This window comes from Mustela putorius, unplaced genomic scaffold (assembly GCF_011764305.1).
Source record: "Mustela putorius furo isolate JIRA1106 unplaced genomic scaffold, ASM1176430v1.1 tig00003853_pilon_pilon_pilon, whole genome shotgun sequence".
In the NCBI taxonomy this organism is placed as follows: Eukaryota; Metazoa; Chordata; class Mammalia; order Carnivora; family Mustelidae; genus Mustela; species Mustela putorius.
In genome coordinates this window covers 19,524,906-19,548,319 of record NW_025422005.1, presented here as the reverse complement: position 1 = coordinate 19,548,319, position 23,414 = coordinate 19,524,906, and the positions used below count along the sequence as shown (strand labels likewise).

The following is a 23,414-nucleotide window of genomic DNA, read 5'->3' as shown; positions in this document are numbered from 1 at the left end:
CTGATTTAGAAGGTTTGGAATACGTCTCTCCCCGCCACGCCTCCCCCTGAGCTCAGCCACAAACTCAGATCCAACAGCAGGCTCCTGATCTGATGACTACAGAATACACATAGGAGGAAAGTTTGCAAAGCACAGCACTGCCTCAACTCTTTGCCTCCTGGGCTGAGTGTGAAGCAAAGCTCTAAGGCTTCAGAGCAGGGGCAAGGTTCAGGGAGGTATTCAGTTCAGAGGTTTTTAGCACAGACTAATGCATTCACGTCAGTATGCCATATGGAGCACCTAAACACAACTTCCCCACCTACTTCATCCCTCATAAGCTATTTCTATCAAATAGCTCCTGAAATCCCATCTTCACTGGGATTGGAAGGGTCAGCAACTACCATACCATATTACAGACCAATTTACACAGCAGACATCTTGCTGCAAGCTTTGAGTGTTAGTTCTAGCTTCTAATGGTCTAGCAGGATACACACTCTCCCTACTTTACAAGTAAGAAAGTTAGGGCTCAGAGTGGTCATACACCTTGATTAAGGTCACATGTGTTGTTAAGTGGCTAAGAAAGAATTCAAAACCAGACCCAGCTTTGCAAACCATGTCCTTGCTTACTATGCCAAACTGCCTCCCGCATTTTCCCTATCTTTGCACCCCAGTGAGACCCTAGACATATGGTAAACTCAATACTAATACATCATACTACCCAGGCAGGTCTCAGCCTCCTCTTTATCTTATCTTCTAGAAGCCCTGTGCTTCCAGTCTGTCAGTATGTGCCTCAGAAAGCAGGAGACGGTGATGTCCCTGTAGGAGGCTTGGCACCAGGTGAAGCCACTGAGTACCTAGAGAGAGGCTTGTCGAAACCACAGAGGAAGCCAAGTGCTAGGCACTCACCTGAGTCAATCCACCAATCTCCTTCACAGACACATAGAGGCGATAGAGGTCCAGAGGTTTCCTACCCACAGCAGGCAGATTTGTCATGCCCATGGCCTTCTCCTCCGTGAAGGCCAGATAACGGTCCACCCACATCTTCCTCTCAGGCTCACCACCCAGCTCATACAACTTGGTGATCTTCTCATTGGTTGTAGTAGAAGAACTGGATTTCTGGAAGGGGCAGGTCAAGATTCATAGGAACCGGTCAGATTCAAAGCCTATGCTAAGGGTGGTCTCAGAAGTCCTTTGATTAGGACGGTGGTAAAGCTTCTTATTCTGGGGCAGTCACTAACATGTACCTTGCCTTTTGCAAGGTCAAAAGACCAAATGGGAGCTAGAAATTCTTCCTGTAAAGGAAGGAAGCTAACATTGCCTATGTATTATGCATTGGGTGCCATGCTAGATGCCTTTATATATTAAGCATTATTAATTATCCTCCTCTTAAAAGATAAGGAAGCAGGCACAAGGAGCCCATTCCTAAAACTCACTGCTCTTAAGTAACAGAGCTAAGTGTCAAACCCTTATACACCTGACAACAGTGTCACTATACTACCCCCGTGCTATTACCCAGGAGCCTGGGCATGCTGTCAGAGACTGTTTCAGAGAACTCAAGAAATTCAAAACGTGATTTCGAGACAATGGGATGGACTCAAATGAAAAGAAACTTCCTCCTGTCAAGAAAGGAAGGGTCTTCCTAACCTTCCTGAAAGGCTCTGGATGTTAATTGTCCTGTTCCAGACAGGAGGATGGCTACGAGGGCCTGAGAGCCAGAGGTGAGGGTCCACAGAATGTGGCAGCTGTACATTTTTATTTCCCCAGCTTTACGAGAAAGGGAAAATGGGGTATGACAAAGGGCAGAAATGTTTCAAACACTGAGCAGGTCCCCAGATTGCCATACAAGCCAACAGACAGCACCCTCAGGACCATCCTACTGGGAGGCCAGCAAGGACCCAAACTCCCACCTGCCTCATCCTCCTCTTTATAAAACACAGGGCACCAACCATTCCTGCTGCTCGGAGGAAGGTCCAGGAAGAGAAGAGCAACTAGTTGCCCATGGCACACACCACCTACCAATGCATGAGGACAGGGTGCACAGTTTCCCAAAGGGCAATACAGAGAATTCTACACTGCAGGCCTGGCATTTCCTCTATCACAGACAGCTATGAAAACATTGTGTTATTTCTATTAGGACCCTTTAGGCTAACTGAAATCTAATTCAATGAGCTATTAGCCTGGGACCCTCCCTTCATGATTAGAAGAGGCAAGAGCAGACTTTTCTGAGATCTAATCCGTGTCATAAAAGGCTAGAGTCTAGTCACCTTCTTTTCTTTTTCCTTCCTATCCCTGGAGAGGATGGGACAGAGAGGTGAGAGGAGTCAGGATATAAATCATTACCTTGGATTTGGATTCTGTCTTGGGTGTCCCATCTGCCTTATTGTTCATTTTGGTGGTTGGAGTTAACTTGACATCCCCAAGGCCCATCATCTCTGGGCTGGCTGCCATCCCTATAAAAAAGAAAAAAGATCAAAAGTCCAGTAAGTTTGAAATGAAGATCATTCTAGAAGAAATTCCTGGGTGAGCAAAGGCTTGGACTTACCTGCTGAATTGTTGGCCATGGTCCCACCCATGGGATACGGGGGTCCCTGAGGGTTGATCATGCCAGCCATACTATTAATCCCTTGTCCGTAGGGAGGTCCAGTTCCCATCATGCCCCCCTGGTTCATATTGGGGTAGCCTGGTGGCCTGAGGAAGAAGATGGAAAGTGACAGACAAGAGTTAGAGACACTGAGCTTTCAGATTTGGACCCGAGCTAAATAATTTGTGAGCCAAGATCATCTAGTAAGGCTTAAAAGGAAAAAGTTTATGGGTTTCCTAAACCACAACCATGTACCACCTGACCTAGACATTCCTATCTACTACCTCCCATGAAAGGTTCTAAGATGGTTCAGGCTCCAAACAGGAAACCATAGCTCAATTTTAAAGGATACAATCCTTGAAGAAGGGACCCCTACCGTGTCTCTTAAGTACCACCTCCCTCCAGGCACTTCCAGTGTCAAATGTGTTTCCATTTAAGGGCCCTCTCTACGGCAAAAGGCCTAGATTTTACCACTTTGTCATGTCAAATCCCAACCAATCTGGACCCCTCACTGCACAGCACTGCACAGTGCTTTCTTGATGGAGCTACTGCTCTATGCTTCCATTATTCTGAAGTACTACCAAACCCATCTCTTTACCACTAATTACCCTATTCTACCTTAGTTCATCAGCATTCCAGTAAGACAAGAGTCACTGTAAGAACTGTAGCCACCAACAATGGCGTACACAGACAGGGCCTTCAAAAGCCAATGGAATCATATTCACTGAAGTGAACAGCCACCAAAGTGAGTGTCCAAGGAAGAATGGATGAATCTTCAAGGTCATTAAACCAAATCACATGAACTCTCTGCACGTTAGTGCCAGATTCAAACACAAAGAACCACATAGAACAGTAGAGAAATGGCAAACCACAACCCTACCATCCTCCATTTCTCACACTACAGATCCAAGTCATGTGTATCATTAAAATCCCTTGGGAGACCAAAAAAACTAGATTGACAGAAGAAATAGAGAAGCTCTGAAAACTTATTTTACTCATCAAAATAAGCTATGCTTTATAAAGTTCTTTACATACAATGTCTGGTCATGTGAAATTTGATATCAATTGAAGAAGCTTAAGAATCAGCACTTTTGTTGGTTTTCTTTCCACTGCAAGGAAACCCAGTTTTCTAAAGAGCTCTCAATAAAATACATATTTACCAAAATGGCATGGTTCAGATCCAGAAGCATCTCAACAACCCAAATAACTTTGAAGTTTATTTCCTTCTGCTGACACCTTCTTCACTTCCTAGGCCTTACCTGTTTTGGATAGAGTTGGCAGCAACATGCATGGCGACAGCAGTTTCTTGAGTTTTCCGGTTCATGCCCCCTGGTGGGGGACACATCCCTGACCCAACCTGAGGTGGCATATTGGCCATGTTAGGGCCATAAGGCCGGTTGCCCATGGAGGGATGACTTATTCTCCCTGGAGGGAGTGTGCCATAAGGTGGGATGCCAGGTTGCCCATGCATCTGACCTCCAGCACCCATAGGGTTCATGCTTCCGGCCATGCCTGCACTGGGGTAGTTAGCATTGGGCAAGGCGTTATAGTTTGGCTGCCTGGGGTAGCCTCCTGGGAAGGAAAGAAGAAGAGAAGACGCAGAGACTGGTTAGTGATTCACTAGCAATTCCTTAATCTTGCTCAGCTCTAAAACTCCAAAGATAATAAATGATAGGAATCGCTCGCTATTTGATTTGATAAAAGACCAACTTCATTGCAGCCTTCACCCCATTAAAAAAAAAAGGCGGGGGGGGTGGTGGAGAGGCAAGAAACACAGAAAGGCAGGCCTCAATTGTCCTCTCATCCTAAAGCCAGCGCAGCACAGAGCAAGGCTGGCTGGCAGGCAAGAGTGGCTTTGCTGCTACCCAGGCCCCTCATCTCCCAGAACTCCTTCCTTTCTATATAGGTAATCCGCCATCTCTCCCGTGCTCTGCATGAGACATTCAGCTTTAGATCTGTCCAGAGCTCATTTTGAGCAAAGATACGTTCTATTAGGACTAACTTACTCTAATGGCCGTTAAGTGTCTGCCCAGTCTTGTGCAAAATGTCTTCTCCCCATTTTACAGATGAAAGAGAGGCTCAGGGATATTCAGGGACTTTCCCAGGGTGATAGTCCTGCCTTATTTTAGGGCCTGGCTTTGGTGGATTTAAGGCAAAGGGCAATCCTATTCTTAAAACCCAGAGAGCAGTGTATGTATACACCTCTGTGTACTCTTGACTGGGTAGCATACTCACCCTGTGGACCATACTGACTCCCCTGGGGACCGTAGCTCCCCATGGAGTTCTGCTGGTAGGAGCCCATGCCTGTGTGCATCTGTCCACCTGAAGGCTGACGCGGAGATAAGGCCGAGCCGGGCTGAGGGGAACTGTACTGGGGCATCTGGGGGTTCCTCTGCATGTAACCTATTTGTGGGAGTGTCCATATATTATTACCTCAGTATAATGAGAACAAATGTTCTCCCTTATCACAGGACCTCACCATCTACATTTTCTTTAGCAACTACTTGCACAAAGTCTGTATCTTATTTGCTATATAATTATGTGCTCTTTTAGGCACCCTCCAAAGTGACATAGCCATTAACCAGGGCATGGCAACTGTTTCTACTAAATGCAGGTCTGAAAGACAAAGCACTGACAACAAAATGGGACAGCATTTAAAGAGTAAAGATTTCATGTCGAGTCTTCAGTATTTGCTGACCAAATTAGATACTGTGAAGGGAGGAATTCAACAGAACACAAACAAGGAAAAACACAATACTGGAGCCACCAGCGTGGTCAAGCCCATTCTAATTTCACGATTCACTGCTGAGACTGTCCTAAGCTTCCTTGTCATACAGTTCTCAAAAAACTATTGCACGGGATAACCAAAAAGCTCCCTTAAACTTCCACACCTCCCTGAAAGCCCAGGGTCTTACCTCGATCTTGGGCAATGCTCGATTGGTTCATGGAAGGATGCATGATGCTGTCCGACTGGCCACTGGGTGGCCGAGGTGGCATCTGGTTGCCTGCTCGAAACACAAAAAGAAGCCAATCATGCCTAAGCCTGGAAATTCTAGGTAGGAGGTCATTTCAGAGCTGAAAATAGCTCCTGCAAGGTTAAATCTCCCAATACCACATACACAGGAGGACCCCACCAAGGGGGTCCCACCTCTCTTCTTCGAATGCTGAAGGGAAACTTCGTAGACATGAATTAGAGATGCTCTTTGTGGCAGGGGAAGGCTAGGGCCCTGCTATCACTGAGGGCCAGTACCTTTACCCTCTCCCCGAAGTCCAGCACTTGAAGGTACCTGGCACTGCAGCAGGCGAGAGTGGTCCTGAGCGAGACTGAGCAACACTGGCGGGAGAGCCAACAGGGGATGGGGAGGGGCCTCGGATGCCAGGCAGGTGAGGGGAGGTATGAGGAGAGAAAGGAGACTGAGCTGGATTACTCTGCTCTCCTTGGCTGCTGGAAATCCCTGATGTGCTCACTCCAGGACTCAGAGCTCCTTCTGTCCCCATTGGGAGATCGTCTATTGAACCAGACAGATCCTGAAACACACACAAGGATATGGATTAGCAATGTTAGGCAGAAAGACTCTTCTTTCAACAGTTGTACTACACAATTAATATTTTCCCTAGACAACCAAGAGCAAACACACTGCACAAGTTATGTAGTCATGATACTAAAGCTTACAGATGGCAAAGTATTCAGAGTCAGATAGAAAATACCTCAGACTCTGAGCCTTTAGTCTTTGTCACAACTATTCAACTCTGATACGATAGTGCAAAAGCAGTCACAGATAATACATCAAAAAATTCGTGGACTGTATTCTAATAAAACTTTTATTTATAAAAACAAGTAACTAGGGATGCCTGGGTGACTCAGTGGGTTGAGCCTCTGCCTCTGGCCCAGGTCATCATCTCAGGGTCCTGAGATTGAGCCCCACATGGAGCTCTCTGCTTAGCAGGGAGCCTGCTTCCTCCTCTCTCTGCCTGCCTCTTTGCCTACTTGTGATCTCTCTGTGTCAAATAAATAAAATCTTTTTTAAAAAATTAAAAACAAAACAAAACAAGTAACTAGCCCATAAGCTGTAGTTTGCTGACCCATGGTCTATCTACCAGAGCAGATCATCCAGCACTTTGATCTTCTTTCTTGTCCCCAACTTCTATAGTTGTAAGAAAGCTGCTCTTTCAGTAAGGCTTTAGTTCTTTCCGATGGGGAAACTTAACAAAACACTACCAGGATGGCACCAGGAGCTAGCTACAGGAGAATGTTAAACAAGTCTGGGCAATGTTCACAGATCCCCTCTCCATCAGATTCTTAAAACCTACATTTACCAAGGACACACTTGCTCCAAGTTACCACACGGTAAACATAAAGGATAGGATGTGGGAAAGGGATATATTGTATAGGAAAGATAATTCCTTAACTGCCAAGGAGATTTAGAACTATATTCCCAACAGCTGGCCCACAACAGGGATGAACAAATGCTTACCAACTGAACAAATCAGTTTTCCTTCTAGCTTTTTCAGTGAGAACTTGATGTTTAATTGGGGGGCTTTGCTTACCTTGAATTCATCAGTAAAGAGTTCACTCTAGGTCAGTAAACTCCCCAGATTAGCAACCAGGAGCTCAATATGAGAAATGTTCACCACCGGAAATGCACACCCAGCCCCAACCTCATTCTCTAGCAGTATCACTGGTTCAACACCACACGTTAACTTCGGGCTGGGAACGACAGTATACTGAACAAAGGATGAGAGCTTTAGGCAGGCGCTCAGATCTGGGAAACACCTAATGGTGAAATGGTTTAAAAAGTTCTCTTAAAGAAATACACCTGAAGAGAAAGGAGATCCGAAATGGCCCGAGTTAAGTCCATTCTTATTCCTACAACAAGCTCAACCTAATAAGATTAGTTCAAGATGACACGCATCCTGGAGTCTGACAATAACATTGAAGGCCAGAGGGTATCTCCTGGGCTCTCCCGCCATGTATCAGGTTGGTATCAGGTTGGCTGGACTTCCTGCAAACCATCTGGTTACTTCACTAAGCTGGGAACATTTCTGCTGAGTTCTATGGGAATAAAGCTTGCCCTGAAGGCGAGGCAGGCAGGTAAGTATGCATTTGTGCCTGTGTCCAGGTCTCCAGTGTTAGCTCAGAAGTCAGAAAATGCTAGCTTTCCTATAAGAAGCAGACCTAGCACACCATAGCATGCTTTAAATACTCCGTGAGAATTAGTCCCAGCATGGACAAGAAGGCTGTCCTGTAGGTAACACCAGAGGGTGTCTTTCCTTGCGAAGGACTGCAGTACCTGGAGCTCTAAGAAGCCCTGGGTTCATCCCGAGGAGGGAGGATTCCACTCTCATGTGGAGGGCTAAGCTATACCAGGGACATCTGGCTCCTGATACAAGGAGAATAAACTCAAAGAGGCAGCAAGAAGACAAGAGAAGCCAGCGGTGTAGAGCTTGAAAGCTACTTGTTAGGCCTGGATCAGTAACAGAAACCACAGCTCAAAGCTCTCGTTCAGGGACCACTAGGTTCCCTCAGCATTCCTTCCCTCAGTACCCACTCCTTACTGGTCTGCCAGCTCCCGGTGATATGAACTACTTGCTTACAGAGAAAAGAAATCAGTGTGTTTTGAAGCAGAATAGGAATCAAAGGTCCATCCATAAGAACTTGGCCCTATTCAAATGGCTTTGGAAAATTAAGTGTTTCGAACACCTTTGTTTTTATTTATTTATTTATTTATTTATTTATTTATTTATTTATTTATTTATTTATGAGGGAGAGAGGGAGAGGGGGAGAGAGAGAGAGAGAGAATACCAGCATGCCCCTGCTTGCACATGTAAGTGTGGGGGTGAGGGTGAGGGAGGGGGAAAGAGAATCCTCAAGCAGACTTGCCATGGAGAGCAGAGCCCCATGCAGGACTCAATCCCAGGACCCTGAGACCAGACCTGAGGCAAAACCAAGAGTCAGATGATCAACTGAGCCACCCAGGTACCCCTGAATATTTCTGTTTCTAATTAAACAAAATAGGAATATTCTCATGGCAAGAACAGTTCAGATAGTATAGGTAAAGAAAAAGTTCCCCTCTGTTCAACTTGGTATACACCCTTGGAAATCTTCTGAGGAACTGAAGAGGGCGGGATGGGGGATACCCAACAGCCCACCAAGCACTGCTATGGGTCGGGACAGGGCCTACGGACGGCTCCTTCGGCCACACTTCTGTTAAATACCAGGTTCTCCACAGATCCACAAGTGAACGTGTTAGTTCAGCTGAGAGATCCCAGGAGCATGAAGAAAACACTGGCAGCCGCTGGGACTGGGTTCTCAGGACCCTGGGGGTCTCTGAGGCAGCAGCGGGGAGGCCTCCCTCCCAGAGGCACTCTGAGGAGTGCCGTCAGTTTTGGTAAAGTGCCCTGAGCTCCTTGGAGAAAAAGTGTTAAATAAACCACTGTCAACAGCAGTCCCACCTGGGCAGGGATGCCTGGGCACATAGTAATAGTGGGGAAGAAGGCAGCGTTAATCTTCTTATCTCTCTGATTTGGTTGGTTTGAGGCCAATCTCTCAAACTGTCATTTTCAGCAGATGGCAACTGGTCAGCATGAGGGTAGTTGATTTAAAAGTTTTTTTTTGTTTTTTTGTTTTTTGTTTTTAAATTGGGATGCCTGAGTGGCTCAGTTGTTAAGCGTCTGCCTTTGGCTCAGGTTATGATCCTGGGGTCCTGGGAGGAGCCCCACATCAGGCTTCCTGGTGTGCAGAAAGCCTGCTTCTTCCCCTCCCACTCCCCCTGTGTTCTCTCCCTCTGTCAAATAAATAAATAAATGAAATCTTAAAAAAAAAAAAAAGAGAGAGAGAGAGACAGAGATTTTATTTATTTATTGGTGGAGAGAGAGCTAGGAAGAACTAGAGAGAACACAAGTCGGGGGGAGGGGCAGAGGGAGAAGCAGGCTCCCCACTGAGCAAGGAGCCTGATGTGGGACTCGAGCTCAGGACCCTGAGATTATGACCTGAGCCAAAGGCAGTCACTTAACCGACTGAGCCACCCAGGCGCCGGTGTTTTTTGTTTTTTTGTTTTTTTTAAGAACCAGAATGTTAGCATAGAAAGGGACAAATCATTTGCCATTTGAGCATGTATAATGTGCCAGGCCCTTTATGGAGTTCCTTAATTTTCTACTATTCTTGGAAGCATGTACTACTACCATTGACATGCTCAAGATGTGCATGTGAGCTCAGAGGGGTTGGGTTACATGCCCAAGTCACCCAACAAGTGAGTATCAGAAACTAGATTTTGAACCCAGGTCTGGTGAACCCCAAAGCCTATGTTCTCTCTCTCTCCATTATGCTGTGATACTATCCGGACTGAAAAAAAAAAAACAAAAACAAAAAAAACCACACCTTTGAGTTAGGAGACCAAGGCCTGGTTCTTGGTACTTATCAGTTATGGCCTTGGACAAGCTGGCAACAAGCTGGGCCTGGTTTTCTCAGTTACCCAAGAGGGGGACTGGACAAATCTGAGTTTGTGGTAACCCTGGGCCATATGCATGAAACTCCACTGGCACCATATGGTTGGGGCCATATGGAATATGCAGTACCAGCAGTTAACAGCCTGGAATGAGAGATATGACAACACATAAGCAGTGTAAGATATAAGACATATCGATCAGTCCCAGTAGCTTAATCACAGTAAATGTCTTCATTGAGGAATGGCAGGGCCTGGTGGGGAGGAAGACTCCAAAATAAGTGTCTCCCCTCTCTCTACACGAACAGATATTGCTCGGAAATCCATGTTCTTTTATTACATGGGACACACCTCTGCTTTCTACCCCACAAAAAGCCAGTTTTTCAGGTCTTTTGTTCCACAAAAAGCCGGATGTCTGGTTGTTGAGTCAGATCTCAGTGTGCTGAACAAGTCTGACCTTCCACAACACACCTATCACACAAAGTTCAATCAGCGCAAGCCCCTACTCTCCCTGGCAGGGGATACTTCTGCATTTCAAAATTCAGGGTGTCTTGGTTCCTCCTAAAAGGCCCACCTAACAGGTATCTTCCAGGATGTCTATTGAAAGAACTGTGGCAATGCCCCTTAAGAGGAAAGATTTCTTTTCCCAGGTTTGCTCTCTTCCAAGCATAATCCTGCTGGGAGATAGGAGGTGAGGATCAGCCCACTCAGTGCCCTGCCAGCTCCAAGGAAGCAGCAGGGCCAGGGAGAATTTCCTCACGTGTTTCCAACGTGTTTCATGCATTTTATTGCTCATCTACCATGCAGATCAAAAGCGCTGGAGCAAGTCCAACTATTTCACACAGAATCTCACACTCCAGGCTGGCTACAGCCCCGAAAGCCTTCGTTTCTTCACTTGAAATACTGCCCAATGTTATTTTGGGATGTGACCTGATAGAGGAAGCCCATAGGGACTCCATGACGATAACCGTTCCAGCTGTGATTGGCTGCCCAGCCCCAGCAAGTGCCAGCATGGGTTTGTCAGGCTCTGCTGACAAACAGAACTCGGCAGCTAACACCTTCTCTTCACACCACAACAAAACCATGCCTGAAATCACACAGTCCATACCTCGTTGAGGGGAGGGACGTTGGGGGAGGCCTGCTAGTGCTCTCACAGGAAGGGCTGCAAGTTCTAACATGAATTGGCTGCCTGATGAAGTACATTTTCAAGCAGGAAGATACCAGATCAGGGTTAGAGGAAGGGGGTTTAAACAGTCTCCTGACAGAGCCTGAGGATGACATCAGTTCATTCTGCCGAGCAGATTAAATAACACCAACAGGCAGGTCTAAAGAACAGGCTCATGAAAATGCTCAACTCAGGGTTTTCTCGTAAATTTGGATGAGTCCTCGAGAAATGGAGCTTTTGTTAACCCCCAGATGGAGTTCTTGTCCTCTTTCAGTTGAGAAGAGCTTCTGCCAAGTTGTGCTGACTATTGGCGGGGAAACCACCCACCAAGAGAACCAGGTAAATCCTACATATATACTTTTTTTTTTAATTTTAAAGATTATTTATTTGACACACAGAGAGAGATCACAAATAGGCAGAGAGGCAGGCAGAGAGAGGGGGAAGCAGGCTCCCCACTGAGCAGACAGCGTGATGTGGGGCTTGATCAGGACTCCAAGACCAGGACCCGAGCCGAAGGCAGAGGCTCAACCCACTGAGCCACCCAGACGCACCCCCCTACATATATACTTAGAGGGGTGTGTGTGTGTGTGTGTGTGTGTTGGGAACCTTGCAATTCAGCCATACTCATTTAAATGACTTTTCCTAGTATGAAAGAAGCCCCAAGGCACAGCCTGAGATGACCAATCTGGATCTGCACTGGCACTTCTCAGGTGCTCTCTGGCTGTGCACCTAACAGATCCATGGCCGCAGCAGGACGCTGCTCCCATGCCGGGGAGTGGGAGGAAATCCTGAAGAACACAGAAAAGGTTGGGAGACCTGACCCTTGAAGAAAGGCAGACAGCACTTCTGTCTGGAAAGGGGAGAAACTTCAAGGAAAAAGGAGTACAGCAAACACAAGGCAAGTAAGTTTTGGGGAGACCTTGTTTTTCATAGAGACTTCCTTAAGCAACTTGTTTGTCAAGTGTCAGGGGAGAAGAGGCTACCTCTACCAAATACTTCTAAGAAATATTCAGTACAATAAAGCTTCGTTCATAGGTTCTCTTTTCCTCAGTCTTTGCTAAATGGAAGAAAGGGTAACCTGACCCCACAGACTGTCGGGGACTCCAGAGTTATAGAACTCTGATGAATGGTTACGGCCGCTGCCATCTCTGCCCAGGGAGCGGACTAGCTGGTGCTGGTGAAATGGCAAGAATGAATTAATACACAGCATAGGTTGCCTCTTACTACTGGTGGTACTTCCGAGTCAGGGGCTAAGCAGGTGGTTGAGAAGGGTAAAGGAAAGGCACAGAACCTGGCACCATCTTTCTAGCTTAGGACCAAACATCATCTCCTGCTTGAACTACACCCACCGTGTGGAACAGCAGAAACAGCTCTGGAAAAGAAAGGCTAAGAGAACCTGATTTCTTAACTCCTACCCCAAGTTTCCAAAAACGTATCACCATACTCCCTCTTCTCTTTTTCAACAGTAGGCTATTACTTTGGGGGGATTAATGGGTCATTTCTTCCTGGTGACCTTCTGGCTGCCTGATGGGGGATGCACAGTAAAGAAAGGTAGAACTCTTCTAGTCTCCAGAATGCTTTTCATGGGCCCACCTCCAAGAGGAAATCCCCTAAATCTATACATCAGAATTCATAAATAAAACCCAGGGAGACCAAATCTCTAAATCCAAAGGATGCTGGAAAGAGGAATAAAGGAAGTCTCTTCGTGTCTCCCTCTTGAAGGGAAGCAGAGCGCAACACAAATGTGTCACTCTCATGTGCTTAGCCCTCAGGTACATGGCTGGCTCACATTTAATTCTTACAACCATTTTCTAGATGCAAGTCTCTTCCCTGTTTTACCAAAGCAAGAGCTCAGAAGTTAAACGGTGGTGCCCGAGGACAGAGAGCTGTCACACAGAAGAACTCGAGTTCAAACCCCGTTGCTCTGATTCCAGAGCTTGCGTTCTTCCTACTGTAAGGTGGAAGCTTGCCGCTATCAGAAGCGAGGTTCCGTGCTCCGAAGTCTGGCCACAATCTGTGTCTGGACATACTGACTGACTACCGCCATGGCTCTAACAAGTTAACCTCACTAGGCCTTGCTTGGTTCCTCTATAGAAATAAAGACCAGAATTAGATAATTTAACTCTACTAGACTACAATGCTACATACTCTCCTCTTGCCTAGTCACTTTTCCCCATAAATCGTTCTTCCTTTCTAACCCTTTTTTCATGGTTTATTTTAAGTCAGCCCTTTCACTGGCTACACTAAATGGTTTAGTACATTTTCTCACCTCTGGGCCCTTAGAAGGGTACTTAATGTACATGGAGTAGGGGGAAGCGGGGGGAGTGACTCAGAATCTAGGAAGACCCTTAGGAAGCTAAGTCCCATGTAGGTTGTTATCTGCTGATATTCCTACTGAATGTGCTCTACCCCTATTATCGGGTGCAGGGGTGTGGCCCAGAGGGAGAAGTCAAAACATCCGTGGCCTCTAGATGGCCTCATCTCAGGTAATTTCAAATCCTCACCCAGCTCTGCTGTCACCCTTCCCAACTGCAGGACAATTAGGCCTTGTTTACAGGGCCCATTCCCAAAACAAGCTTCAACCCCCTGTCCATAGCTGTGATCCACCAGGTGTGGGGGTAAGGGGAGGCACCAGAACTCTCCTCTAACACAGAAGGGTGGCCCATTTCCCAGTCACTGAAGAGAACTGGGTGGGAAGGCCAAATACTTGAAGTCAAGCTACAGGTGCTGTAAGACTAAAATCATTTTTGCCTTGGAGACAAGAAAAGCTTTGGGGGGACAAAGCCTCCACGGTCAGCACAAACTTCCTGGCCCTTCGCCCCTCACCCAGGGGTGATGCTCAGAGTCCCTCCAAGGGGCTCCTCCTGGACCCACTGTCGCAGGACTGATGGCACTGTGCTGAATATGCCTGGGAGATGACAGCAGGACCAGGACAGGTCCTCCTATGTTGTTAGAGACCAGAAAAATGCCGGGCACACAAAAGACAACCTGTTTGAGAAGTTACTGAATGAATAATCTACTCAAAAGCATCCTCTGTAGACCCAATCTCTATCAGCCTTCTCTTTTTCCTTTAACCTTGATCCCCCCACCATAATCCCGTACCTGAGCTCTAGACCTCCACATGGAGGAAGGGACTCTTGGGTGCTGACATCAAGGGAATGAACTCTCCTGTCTAAAATTGTCAAGTACAAGCCCGAGTAGGCCCTGGCCACTTGGGTAAGAGCAGCTGATTGAACTGCAGTGCGGGGAAGGAACGTCTGGAAAGGAAGCTGTGGGGAGGCGGGGCTCTGTGTCAGAGAAATTTCAATCTAATTACAAAAATACAAGAACCCGCTGTTCTAATCCACCTCAGCAAAATCTCTTGAGGTAGGTCTGCCCCTTTGGGTGGGGGCTGAGGGCGTTTCTGAGGTGAGAAAGGGGAGAAGAAAGACTGTGGGGGGCTGCCTGCACTCCTGCGGTGGGAGCCCCTGCACACAGCAGCTTGGCCACTGCAGCAGCCATTGATTTTCCAAGGGTCGATATTCTGCTCCCACAGATCTGCACGGCTAGAGGTTTAATCACATTGAGTGCTTCTGCTCAACATCTCCCCTGCGCTTCCCCCTCCCCAAACCAATAAAACAAACACCAAACAAGCAGAGTTGGCAATGGGTAGATGTCTCTGGCCACAACTGGCCTCCAACCTCAGAAAATCCTAAATACCAGCTCCGAGGGAGCCAAAGCTACATGCGCAGTCCACACGAAGCTGCAGGGACAGACCCACAGGTGCCAGAGAACCTTTTAACCCTTGGAACAACACTCTCATACAGATCCTTCTAAGAATTCTGAGATTTTACATTAAAAGCTTCCAGTTTCCCAACTCCTGAAAAAAATAGATCCTAGATAGATCCACAGTGTAGCAATCATTGAAACCTTGTTTTCCAACTTTGTCACAGTCCCCACCAGGCTTGTAAAATACCATGTTACGATCTGACCAGCCTTGGACACACACCCCTCCTCTGCAAAGGCTTCTCACTTGGGTCAGGAGAGAATGTCTTATCTAGTCAGAAACAACCTCTTGGCCAAAAACGTACAGTGTTTTAAGGGTCACTAGCTAACAGACTCAAATCTGAGCTTAAAAAAAAAAAAACAACCCGAAAAACAAAAACCAAACCAAAACAAAAAACCCCCTGAAACTGGGTCAGAGCTGGGCCTGAGTTAGAGCAGTCAAGAACAGTGCATATTTATGGAAAGGGGCTGTTCTAATCCCAGCAGGAAACAAGCACTGTAAAGCTTGAGAAAGCAAAGAAGTTAGGAACTCCCTACTTTCCCCAAGTTAAGCATTTCCTGTTAGGAAAGTCAACCACATAGACCTTGTTCCACCAAGATCTTCAGCTGAAATCCTAGAACTTGAGCAAGGAAGGCAACAGGAGGGGTCGAGGAAAGGGAAGAGGAAAGAAACACAGAAAAGAAGGAAGAGTTCTAGATATGAGAAGTGGAAGGGAGAGGGAATGTGTGGCCTTAGGCTTCCACCTCACCTAGCTGCCCCTCAGCAACCAGAAAACAATGAATGTGCGTAACTAGCGAAGGCAAGGATGGCACTGTGCTGAGCACAGTTTAGACCAAGGTCCAGGGAGCTCAATGGCCTTCTGGGTTTGGTATTTAACCCCTAAATATGTATTTGCCAGTGGTCCTCCCTACCACGGCCTACTGGTCTAGATAAAATCCAAAGATTGGGGGGAAGGTATGCAACAAACAGATCTGAGAGTAGGGACTGAATAGCATCTTAAACCAAAACAGACAACCATCAACCCCAAAGGCCTTAAAACCAGAAGAACAACTCTGAACACAGGGAAAGACACAGTAAAGTTTGAAAAGCAGATGAGGGGAAAATGACCAAATATTCCTGATAACAGTTCCTCTGAATACTGACTGATTCAGTTTATTTGGAACTTGATTTTTCTCCTACCTTTCCCCAAGTATCAGGAAATTACCTTCACTTATCTCCGTAAACAATATTTAATATTCTTCCCACATCAAAGCTGGCCTTAAAGGGACAGGTTTGCCAACTTTCAGCTTGAGCCTTCAACTCTTAGTTTCCATTTTCAACAAGGCATGGCTTCTTAGCTTCCTTGGGAAAGTCAAATGGGAAGCAAGCTAGCCGCTGGAAGGTGAGCTCCGCCCAATGGCAATCAGAGACTATGTCACAATACCAGCCAATTCCATACTAACACCAAGTGGGAAAGATGGAAGAGCTTCGGGCTGTGGAAGTGGATGGTGCAAGAGAACAAGCCCAAGTCCCCAAAGACTGAATGCCAAATATCCTAAAAACATGGAAAAAAGACAAAAGAACTCTCTATGCTTGATTTATCAGGTATGTTAACAAAGCTCCATACCCCGAGGTCCTCCCCTCTGGATGCAGTTTGGTGAAACAGTTTTACTCTGGTGCAGGCGGGCCCTAGTGGTTCTGAAGGACAGCATATGTAGGAGGGCGTGGCTTATTTCTTGTTCAAAAAGCCCAAACACCCCTTTAGCCCTCAGGACAGATGAGACACAGCTTGGCAATCACACACCTGGGAGGCCCCGTTTTTTTATTTTGTTGGGTCTTTTTGGAGAAGGACAATGGCAGAAGCTGGGGCACGCACTTCACTGAGATAATCTCCCAAAGAGCTTTGCAGAAGGTTTTATTTATTTATTTATTTATTTTTAAAGATTTTATTTATTTATTTGACAGACAGAGATCACAAGCAGGCAGAGGGGCAGGCAGAGAGAGAGAGAGAGAGAGAAGGAAGCAGGCTCCCCGCTGAGCAGAGAGCCCAATGTGGGGCTCGATCCCAGGACCCTGAGATCATGACCTGAGCTGAAGTCAGCGGCTTAACCCACTGAGCCACCCAGGAGCCCCTTTGCAGAAGGTTTTAAAGCACCAACGGGGTGCTCCTGGGTGGCTTGGTTGGTTAAGTGTCTGCCTTCAGCTCAGGTCATGATTCCCGGAGTCCTGGGACTGAGCTGCACATCGGACTCCCTGCTCAGCGAGGAGTCTGCTTCTCCCTCCCCTCTTCTCCTGCTCATGCTCGCTTGCTGTCTCTCAAATAAATAAAATCTTAAAAAGAAAAGAAAAAAAAAGCACCAATAGGAGAGAAAAGGAAGTGGGGGGGGGGGAGGGGGGTGGACGAAAGCCATGATCACCAAGGCAACGGGGTTCATCCATATGCTGACTCAGGAATTGCAGGAAATTCTGGTTTTTGAGGTTTCTTCCTTCCAAAGTATTTCCTACATCTTCCTGGAGAGTAGATCTAAATCCAGAAACTATAGTATCACTACCTTTGCCTAAAAATCTCAGCCCCACATCTTTAAATACCTCCTCTTCCTCTCCAAAGGCAATATGGCATTCTTCTTTCTCATAAAGGAGCTTTTCCCTGATCCTTTATAGGAGTTGGTCCTAATAGTAAAAAGCACTGGACTGGAAGTCCAGAAATGGAATGTTTCCATTTACTGAATGACCTTGGGCAAGTCCTTTACCCGTTCTGGGTCTTAGGTTCCTCATATGTAAGGTTAGGGAGTAAGAGGAAGGGGTGTCATGTTTGTGTTAGTGTAGTGAACTTTCTGTGGACCAGCTCATGCTGTCTCCATTCTACTCTTTTTTTTTTTTTAAGATTTTATTTATTTATTTGATAGGAAGAGAGATCACAAGTAGGCAGAGAGGCAGGCAGAGAGCAGGGAAGAAAGCTCCCCGCTGAGCAGAGAGCCCATTGTGGGGGCTTGATCCCAGGACCCTGAGATCATGACCTGGGCTGAAGGCAGAGGCTTTTTTTTTTTTTTTTTAAAGATTTTATTTATTCATTTGACAGAGATCACAAGTAGGCAGAGAGGCAGGCAGAGAGAGAGAGAGGGGAAACAGACTCCCCGCTGAGCAGAGAGCACGATGCGGTGCTTGATCCCAGGACCCTGGGATCACGATCTGAGCTGAAGGCAGAGGCTTAACCCACTGAGCCACCCAGGCACTTCCATGCTACTCTTTTCTTAATTGTAGGGGTTAAAAAGCTAAAAACCATGTTTCCCAAAACCCCCTGTGAATGAGTTTAGATGTAATTCAGGTTCTACTAATTAGGAGCAAACTCAAGATTAGATCAAAGTATGGCAGAGACCATATTTCTGTCTCCTTCATTTGTTCCTGCAACAGCATTTTGGCTTCCTCTTCCAGTAAACTGGGTGCTGGTTCTGGTGGCAGCAGCTGCTCCTTCTTGACTCTAGCTTACGCATCCCTGGACAGCAGATGTAGAGCAATTAATATAATATGATAGTGGTTTAAAGGTAGGAGTTTCCCGGGTGGGTGAAATCTAGTTTTAGGTCCTGCTCCTGAAGGACAAGCCTAGAGCATGCTTCCTCAATCTTTCTAGCAATTCTGTAAGCCCAAATCCCTATACTAAATCCCTCTCTATTCAACATACCTAGGCCTACGGTTCACTGTAGAAACCACTCCATCTGACGGGATTATCAGATGATCCGAAAAGAATAGTTGTGAAGGAAGAAGGGAGAACAGAGTTATTCACAAGGCATGTTCTCTGCCAAGTCGGCATCTTCTTGGGAAAAACGGGCAAGACGGAGGAGTTTTAGAACTTTAAAATACATTTGTCCAGAACAAGCTCCTTTACTTCTTCCCTTTTTTACAACCTCCCTGTACTTTCTCCCTCCCACTCTAATGCCAGAGTGGGGGTGGGGGGCTGCTGAACTGCTCACTCGGGACAGAAGGCTGAGTCAGCACATGCTTTCTTTCCATCTCTATACTCTCTGCAAGCTTTTACTCTGCTGAGGATAGCACTACCTGCCCAACCCCGTGTAAGTGTTCTCCAGACTTTAGGGAGGACTGGGCTAGACAGGGTACCAAGTATCTTCCACAGTGGCGAGAAACACGTTTATAAGCTCCAGGTGATAGAGCAGCAATCCTGACAGCCCCCAGCAGCTGGGGAGTGAAGACAGGTTTAACTGCCAAAGATCCCAGCTCGTCTTCTTAGAGCAATTTCTGGTCTAAGCAACGAGCCACCAGCTTCCTATAGCAGGACTGGGGACAACCTGAAGAACAAGTTTGAATCCAAGGGGTATGGTTTGCTTGGTGGGAAGGAGGTACTTCCTGCCAGCCCTCAGAAGGGCAAACTCACCCCAGGGGCCATCACACCAGAAGTGAGGCTCAGTTCATTTTCAGAGTGAAGTTGTTCTGAAGAAAACAAAAGGTTCTAGCAAGAGGAATCTGTGTGAGACACACAGGCAGGAAGCAGAGCTGAGCCACCAGTGACTAGAATAGAAACAGGAAATGGGCCCAGGAACAAGCATACAGTAGTGCAGAGCGAGCCGCACAGGCTCCAGCAGGCACCAGGCAGTATTAGGGCCCGGCAGCGTGACTAAGATGGAGAAGTGGATTGGCCAGCCCTGCCCGAGAACCAGCCGGAGAACCAGCGTTTGAGAGAAGGGACGGCTATTTGCACAAAGCACATGCTGCTCTGAGCAGTCTGGGCAGATCTGACAGAGGGGGTGGGGATTTCCTTTCTGAGACTTTTTGAGAGCACCTGGGCTACAATTCAAGGGGAACAAGCACAGATACACAGTCAGATATAAAGAAAACAGGTCACCAACCTCAGAAAGGCCCAGGTTCTCTGAGTACCAAAATTGCCAGTGGCATTTTTGTTATTAGCCCCTTGAAAATAAGCCATCAAAAAAGCCTAGGCAAAAACTGTTGGCCTGTTTCCTTTTACCATGAAATGTGACAAAAGGCAACACAGTGTAAAATTTAAGTCCTTCAAGCATTTCAATTTTTTAAGCCTTCAGAGGATTTCTGTCACTTCCCCCAGTAAATCTAAACAAGAAGCAGGCCGCGAAGCTCAGGTGGGCAGCAAGAACCTGGACTGCTCAGCACAGGTTTCCCGAGTAGTTGGTTGCCTGGCCCAGGTGTTGGATGTGGACCCAATGCCCACGCAGAGGCGCCCGCATGATGCCAGGCCAACAGGAAGAAACTGGGGGAGTCCCAGAGAAAGTATTTCAGCTGGGTTTTGAAGCCAAAGCAGGAGTTTTGCTGGACATTAACAGAGCGGGAAGGTGGATGGGCAGACATCTTCAGTATGAAGACAATGGCAGGAAGGACTGGGTGCTGTGAGGAGCTTGAGGCACGCCCGAGTGGCTGGAGCTGAGGCTGCACATGTCTGCTGGGAGCTGCAGGTGGTCCCACAAAGGGGTCTGGGCTGTAGGCATGGGGAACCAGGGCCCTCCAAAGTACCACAAAACAAATGGTGGTGGTCTCCCCCTTCAAAGCCCCCCACGCAGAGTATTTAAATGTTACTAGACACAGTCAGTAAAACTCATTGTATTCCAAAGTCCCCAGCTTGATATTCATCTGAAAATTTTACTCTCCGTTCTCAGGGTCTAACTCCTTGCTTCTAAACCATTAGATAAATGAATCACCTGGGGATCTTGTTAACACTGCTGTATTCAATAAAGCTGGGTAGGACCTGAGAACCTGTGGGTTCTTTTTTTTTTTTAAAGATTTTAACTAATTAATTTATTTAATAAAGAGAGATAGAGAGACAGTGAGAGAGGGAACACAAACAGGGGGAGTGGGAGAGGGAGAGGGAGAGGGAGAAGCAGGCTTCTTGCCAAGCAGGGAGTTTGACACAGGGCTCGATCCCAGGACTCTGGGATCACGACCTGAGCAAAAGGCAGATGCCCAAGTCTGAGCCACTCGGGTGCCCCAGAACCTGCATTTCTAAGACAATTCTCAGGTGATGTCTGTGCTGCTAGATAATGGACCACATTTTTTCAGTAACAAGGCTCTACCTGATTAACATTAGCCTTAATCAGGACACTGTGCTCTAAGAAGAAAGGCACAGAATAGGACGTGCTCCTGTCCAATTCAGGGGGAACCAAACTCTAGTCAGCTTTCCACTTTTTGAGGGGATTCCCTAGTTGGTTAGTTCCTCTAGCAGACCTGCCCTATGGACTTGGACATGTTCCCTCTCCCACCCTTCCCTGTACCACACCACAGCTGCCCTTTTCACAACTCATCTGTGCCTCCCTGACAAGAGGCCTGAGAAGGGATGCCTGAGTGGCTCAGTCAGTTAAGTGGCTGCCTTCAGCTCAGGTCATGATCCTAGGGTCCTGGGATCGAGTCCCACATGGGGCTCCTTTCTCGACAGGGAGCCTGCTTCTGCCTCTGGCTGCCTGTGCTCTCTCTCTCTCTGACAAATAAATTAAATATTTAAAAAAAAAAAAAAAAAAAAGGTGGCCTGAGAAAACAAAAGTGAAATGGAAATCCTTTCAGGACAAGTCTGGTAAATATTAAATGGCAAAGGGGTTGAGGCTTTTGGCTAAACCTGAATAGAGGATCAGATTGTCTTTTGCTGGGTGGGATGCTATGGAAATATTTCATCTGAAATATCAGAGATAGAGACTGGATTCAAATCCTGATTCTGACCCTTAGTTTCTTCTAATATAAAAAAGGAGTGGTTACTCAGTTCATTTGAATTCCCGCTCTTCTAGGAGGACTGGTGTTGCCTGTAAGCTCCATTCTTGGCCTTATTCCTGCCCTCTTAAGATTTGGATTCTACAGGAACAACATAGTTCCCTCCCATTTCCTTTTTCCAGATCACTATAACCCAAGCTCTCTGAGTATGAAAATACCACAGTAGTAAAACACGAGTGCTAACAGCTACAGTTTTATTAAGTGAAATCTAAAGATGGGCTTGGAAATGCAAGTGATTTAAAAGGAAAAAAACAAAAAACTACAGATAATTTAAGAGAGATTAAAAATCCTAATCCTATTCTCCACCTCATTCCCAGCATCAGTAACTTCCACGCCTACCTCACTAGAAGAAACAAGTATGATCCAGCTCTTCAACGGCAGCCTCTCAGACTTTTCCAGTCAAGGGTACAGTGTCCTTTGTGAGCTAACCCAGTGAGTGCCCTTGATTCCTTTCTTTCACAACTCCTGAAAGATAAGTCTGTTTATACCCTCCTAATATTCTGCCAGCATCGTCACCCTTCAATCTATCTGCATTATACACATGCGGGTCTTCAGATGAAGCAGAGGAATGCGGGCTGATTCAGCTGCCCCTTCCTTTCAATGCCTTTCAAGAATGCTCTTTACTTTTACGCCTTTCCCTTGTTCATTTCCTTTCCTCCAGCCCTCAGACATCAGGTCCTCTCCATACGTAAAAAGGAACCCCATAACGGGCTTCCTGACAAATCCAACTTCATATTCTCTGAACTATAAATGTGATGTGGACCATCCCCCGCCCCCCTACCCTGGGCTTCCATAGACACAACCCTTCCTGGTCCTCCTCCAAGCTGACCAGCAATCTGCTGGGCGCTCCTACCTGGTGACCACAGACACTGTCCAGGACTCCTACTGGCTCCTCCCTCCATAAGCCAGTGCCTCGGAGGCATCCTTCATTCTGCGGGTTAAGGATGAATCACTCCACAGACTGCTCTATGCTCTCTGACTTGACACACACTCAGCTCTTACCCAAGGTGCAGTCTCCTGTCTCCAACTAGCAGCTAAGCATTTGTTTTTAAACATTCCACTACACGGAACTTAGCTGTTCCCCAAAATGAGTTTTCCTATTAACCTTTCTATTTCTGTCAATGAGATCTCTTTCTCCCCACCCCTCTTCAAGATCATTACATTTTTCTACCCGCTTTCTCCCAGTTCTACAGAATACTTCCTGCATAGCTCAGAACCAGGACTAGCTGGCTATGCAAACGGGACAGAGGGTGCACAACTCCAAACCTCTCACCAGAATTATTTCAACAATTTAACTTCTCTCCTTACTTCCAGGCTCTCCCTTTTTCAAACCACTTTATACATGAATGGATTTTTTGTAACATTAATTTTATCATGTTACTGGACAGCCTATCTGCAGGACTCTAAGATCAAATTCAAATGGCTTACTTGGCCCACCAGGGCCCTAACCCCTATAATCCAGCCTATCCTCTAGAAGCCTGATCCTGACCAGTCCCCCAGTATCATCTATAATATACCACACCTCCACCTGGCCTGTGCTCAGGCTATACTTTTCCTTCCCAACCACCCAAATATGTCCGTATCTAGGTCATTCTAAAACTTCTGCCATGTTTTTCCTCAACTGTTTAGACATAAATGATCACTGTCTTCCCCAAACTAGGAAAGCACCCATTGTAACATTCAGGCATACATTCTTCTGTTTTACTATATAAACAAAGAAGAATACTTGAGGGCAGCAACGAAGTGATATTCAAATCACAGTCT

General features: G+C 46.6%; 1 protein-coding gene across 4 annotated transcripts in view; it reads right to left on the bottom strand.

Moving 5' to 3' along the window:
* Positions 1-23,414, bottom strand: part of ARID1A (AT-rich interaction domain 1A) — a 69,791-nt gene that overhangs the window by 11,170 nt on the left and 35,207 nt on the right. For all 4 annotated transcript variants that reach the window (XM_045064010.1, XM_013047271.2, XM_045064011.1 and 1 more), the window contains 7 exons: positions 5,848-6,088; positions 5,476-5,565; positions 4,796-4,963; positions 3,820-4,132; positions 2,522-2,667; positions 2,320-2,429; positions 886-1,095 (listed from right to left, as the gene is read on the bottom strand). In XM_045064010.1, coding sequence (XP_044919945.1) covers positions 886-1,095; positions 2,320-2,429; positions 2,522-2,667; positions 3,820-4,132; positions 4,796-4,963; positions 5,476-5,565; positions 5,848-6,088 — 1,278 coding nt within the window. The remainder of the gene's footprint in view (positions 1-885; positions 1,096-2,319; positions 2,430-2,521; positions 2,668-3,819; positions 4,133-4,795; positions 4,964-5,475; positions 5,566-5,847; positions 6,089-23,414) is intronic.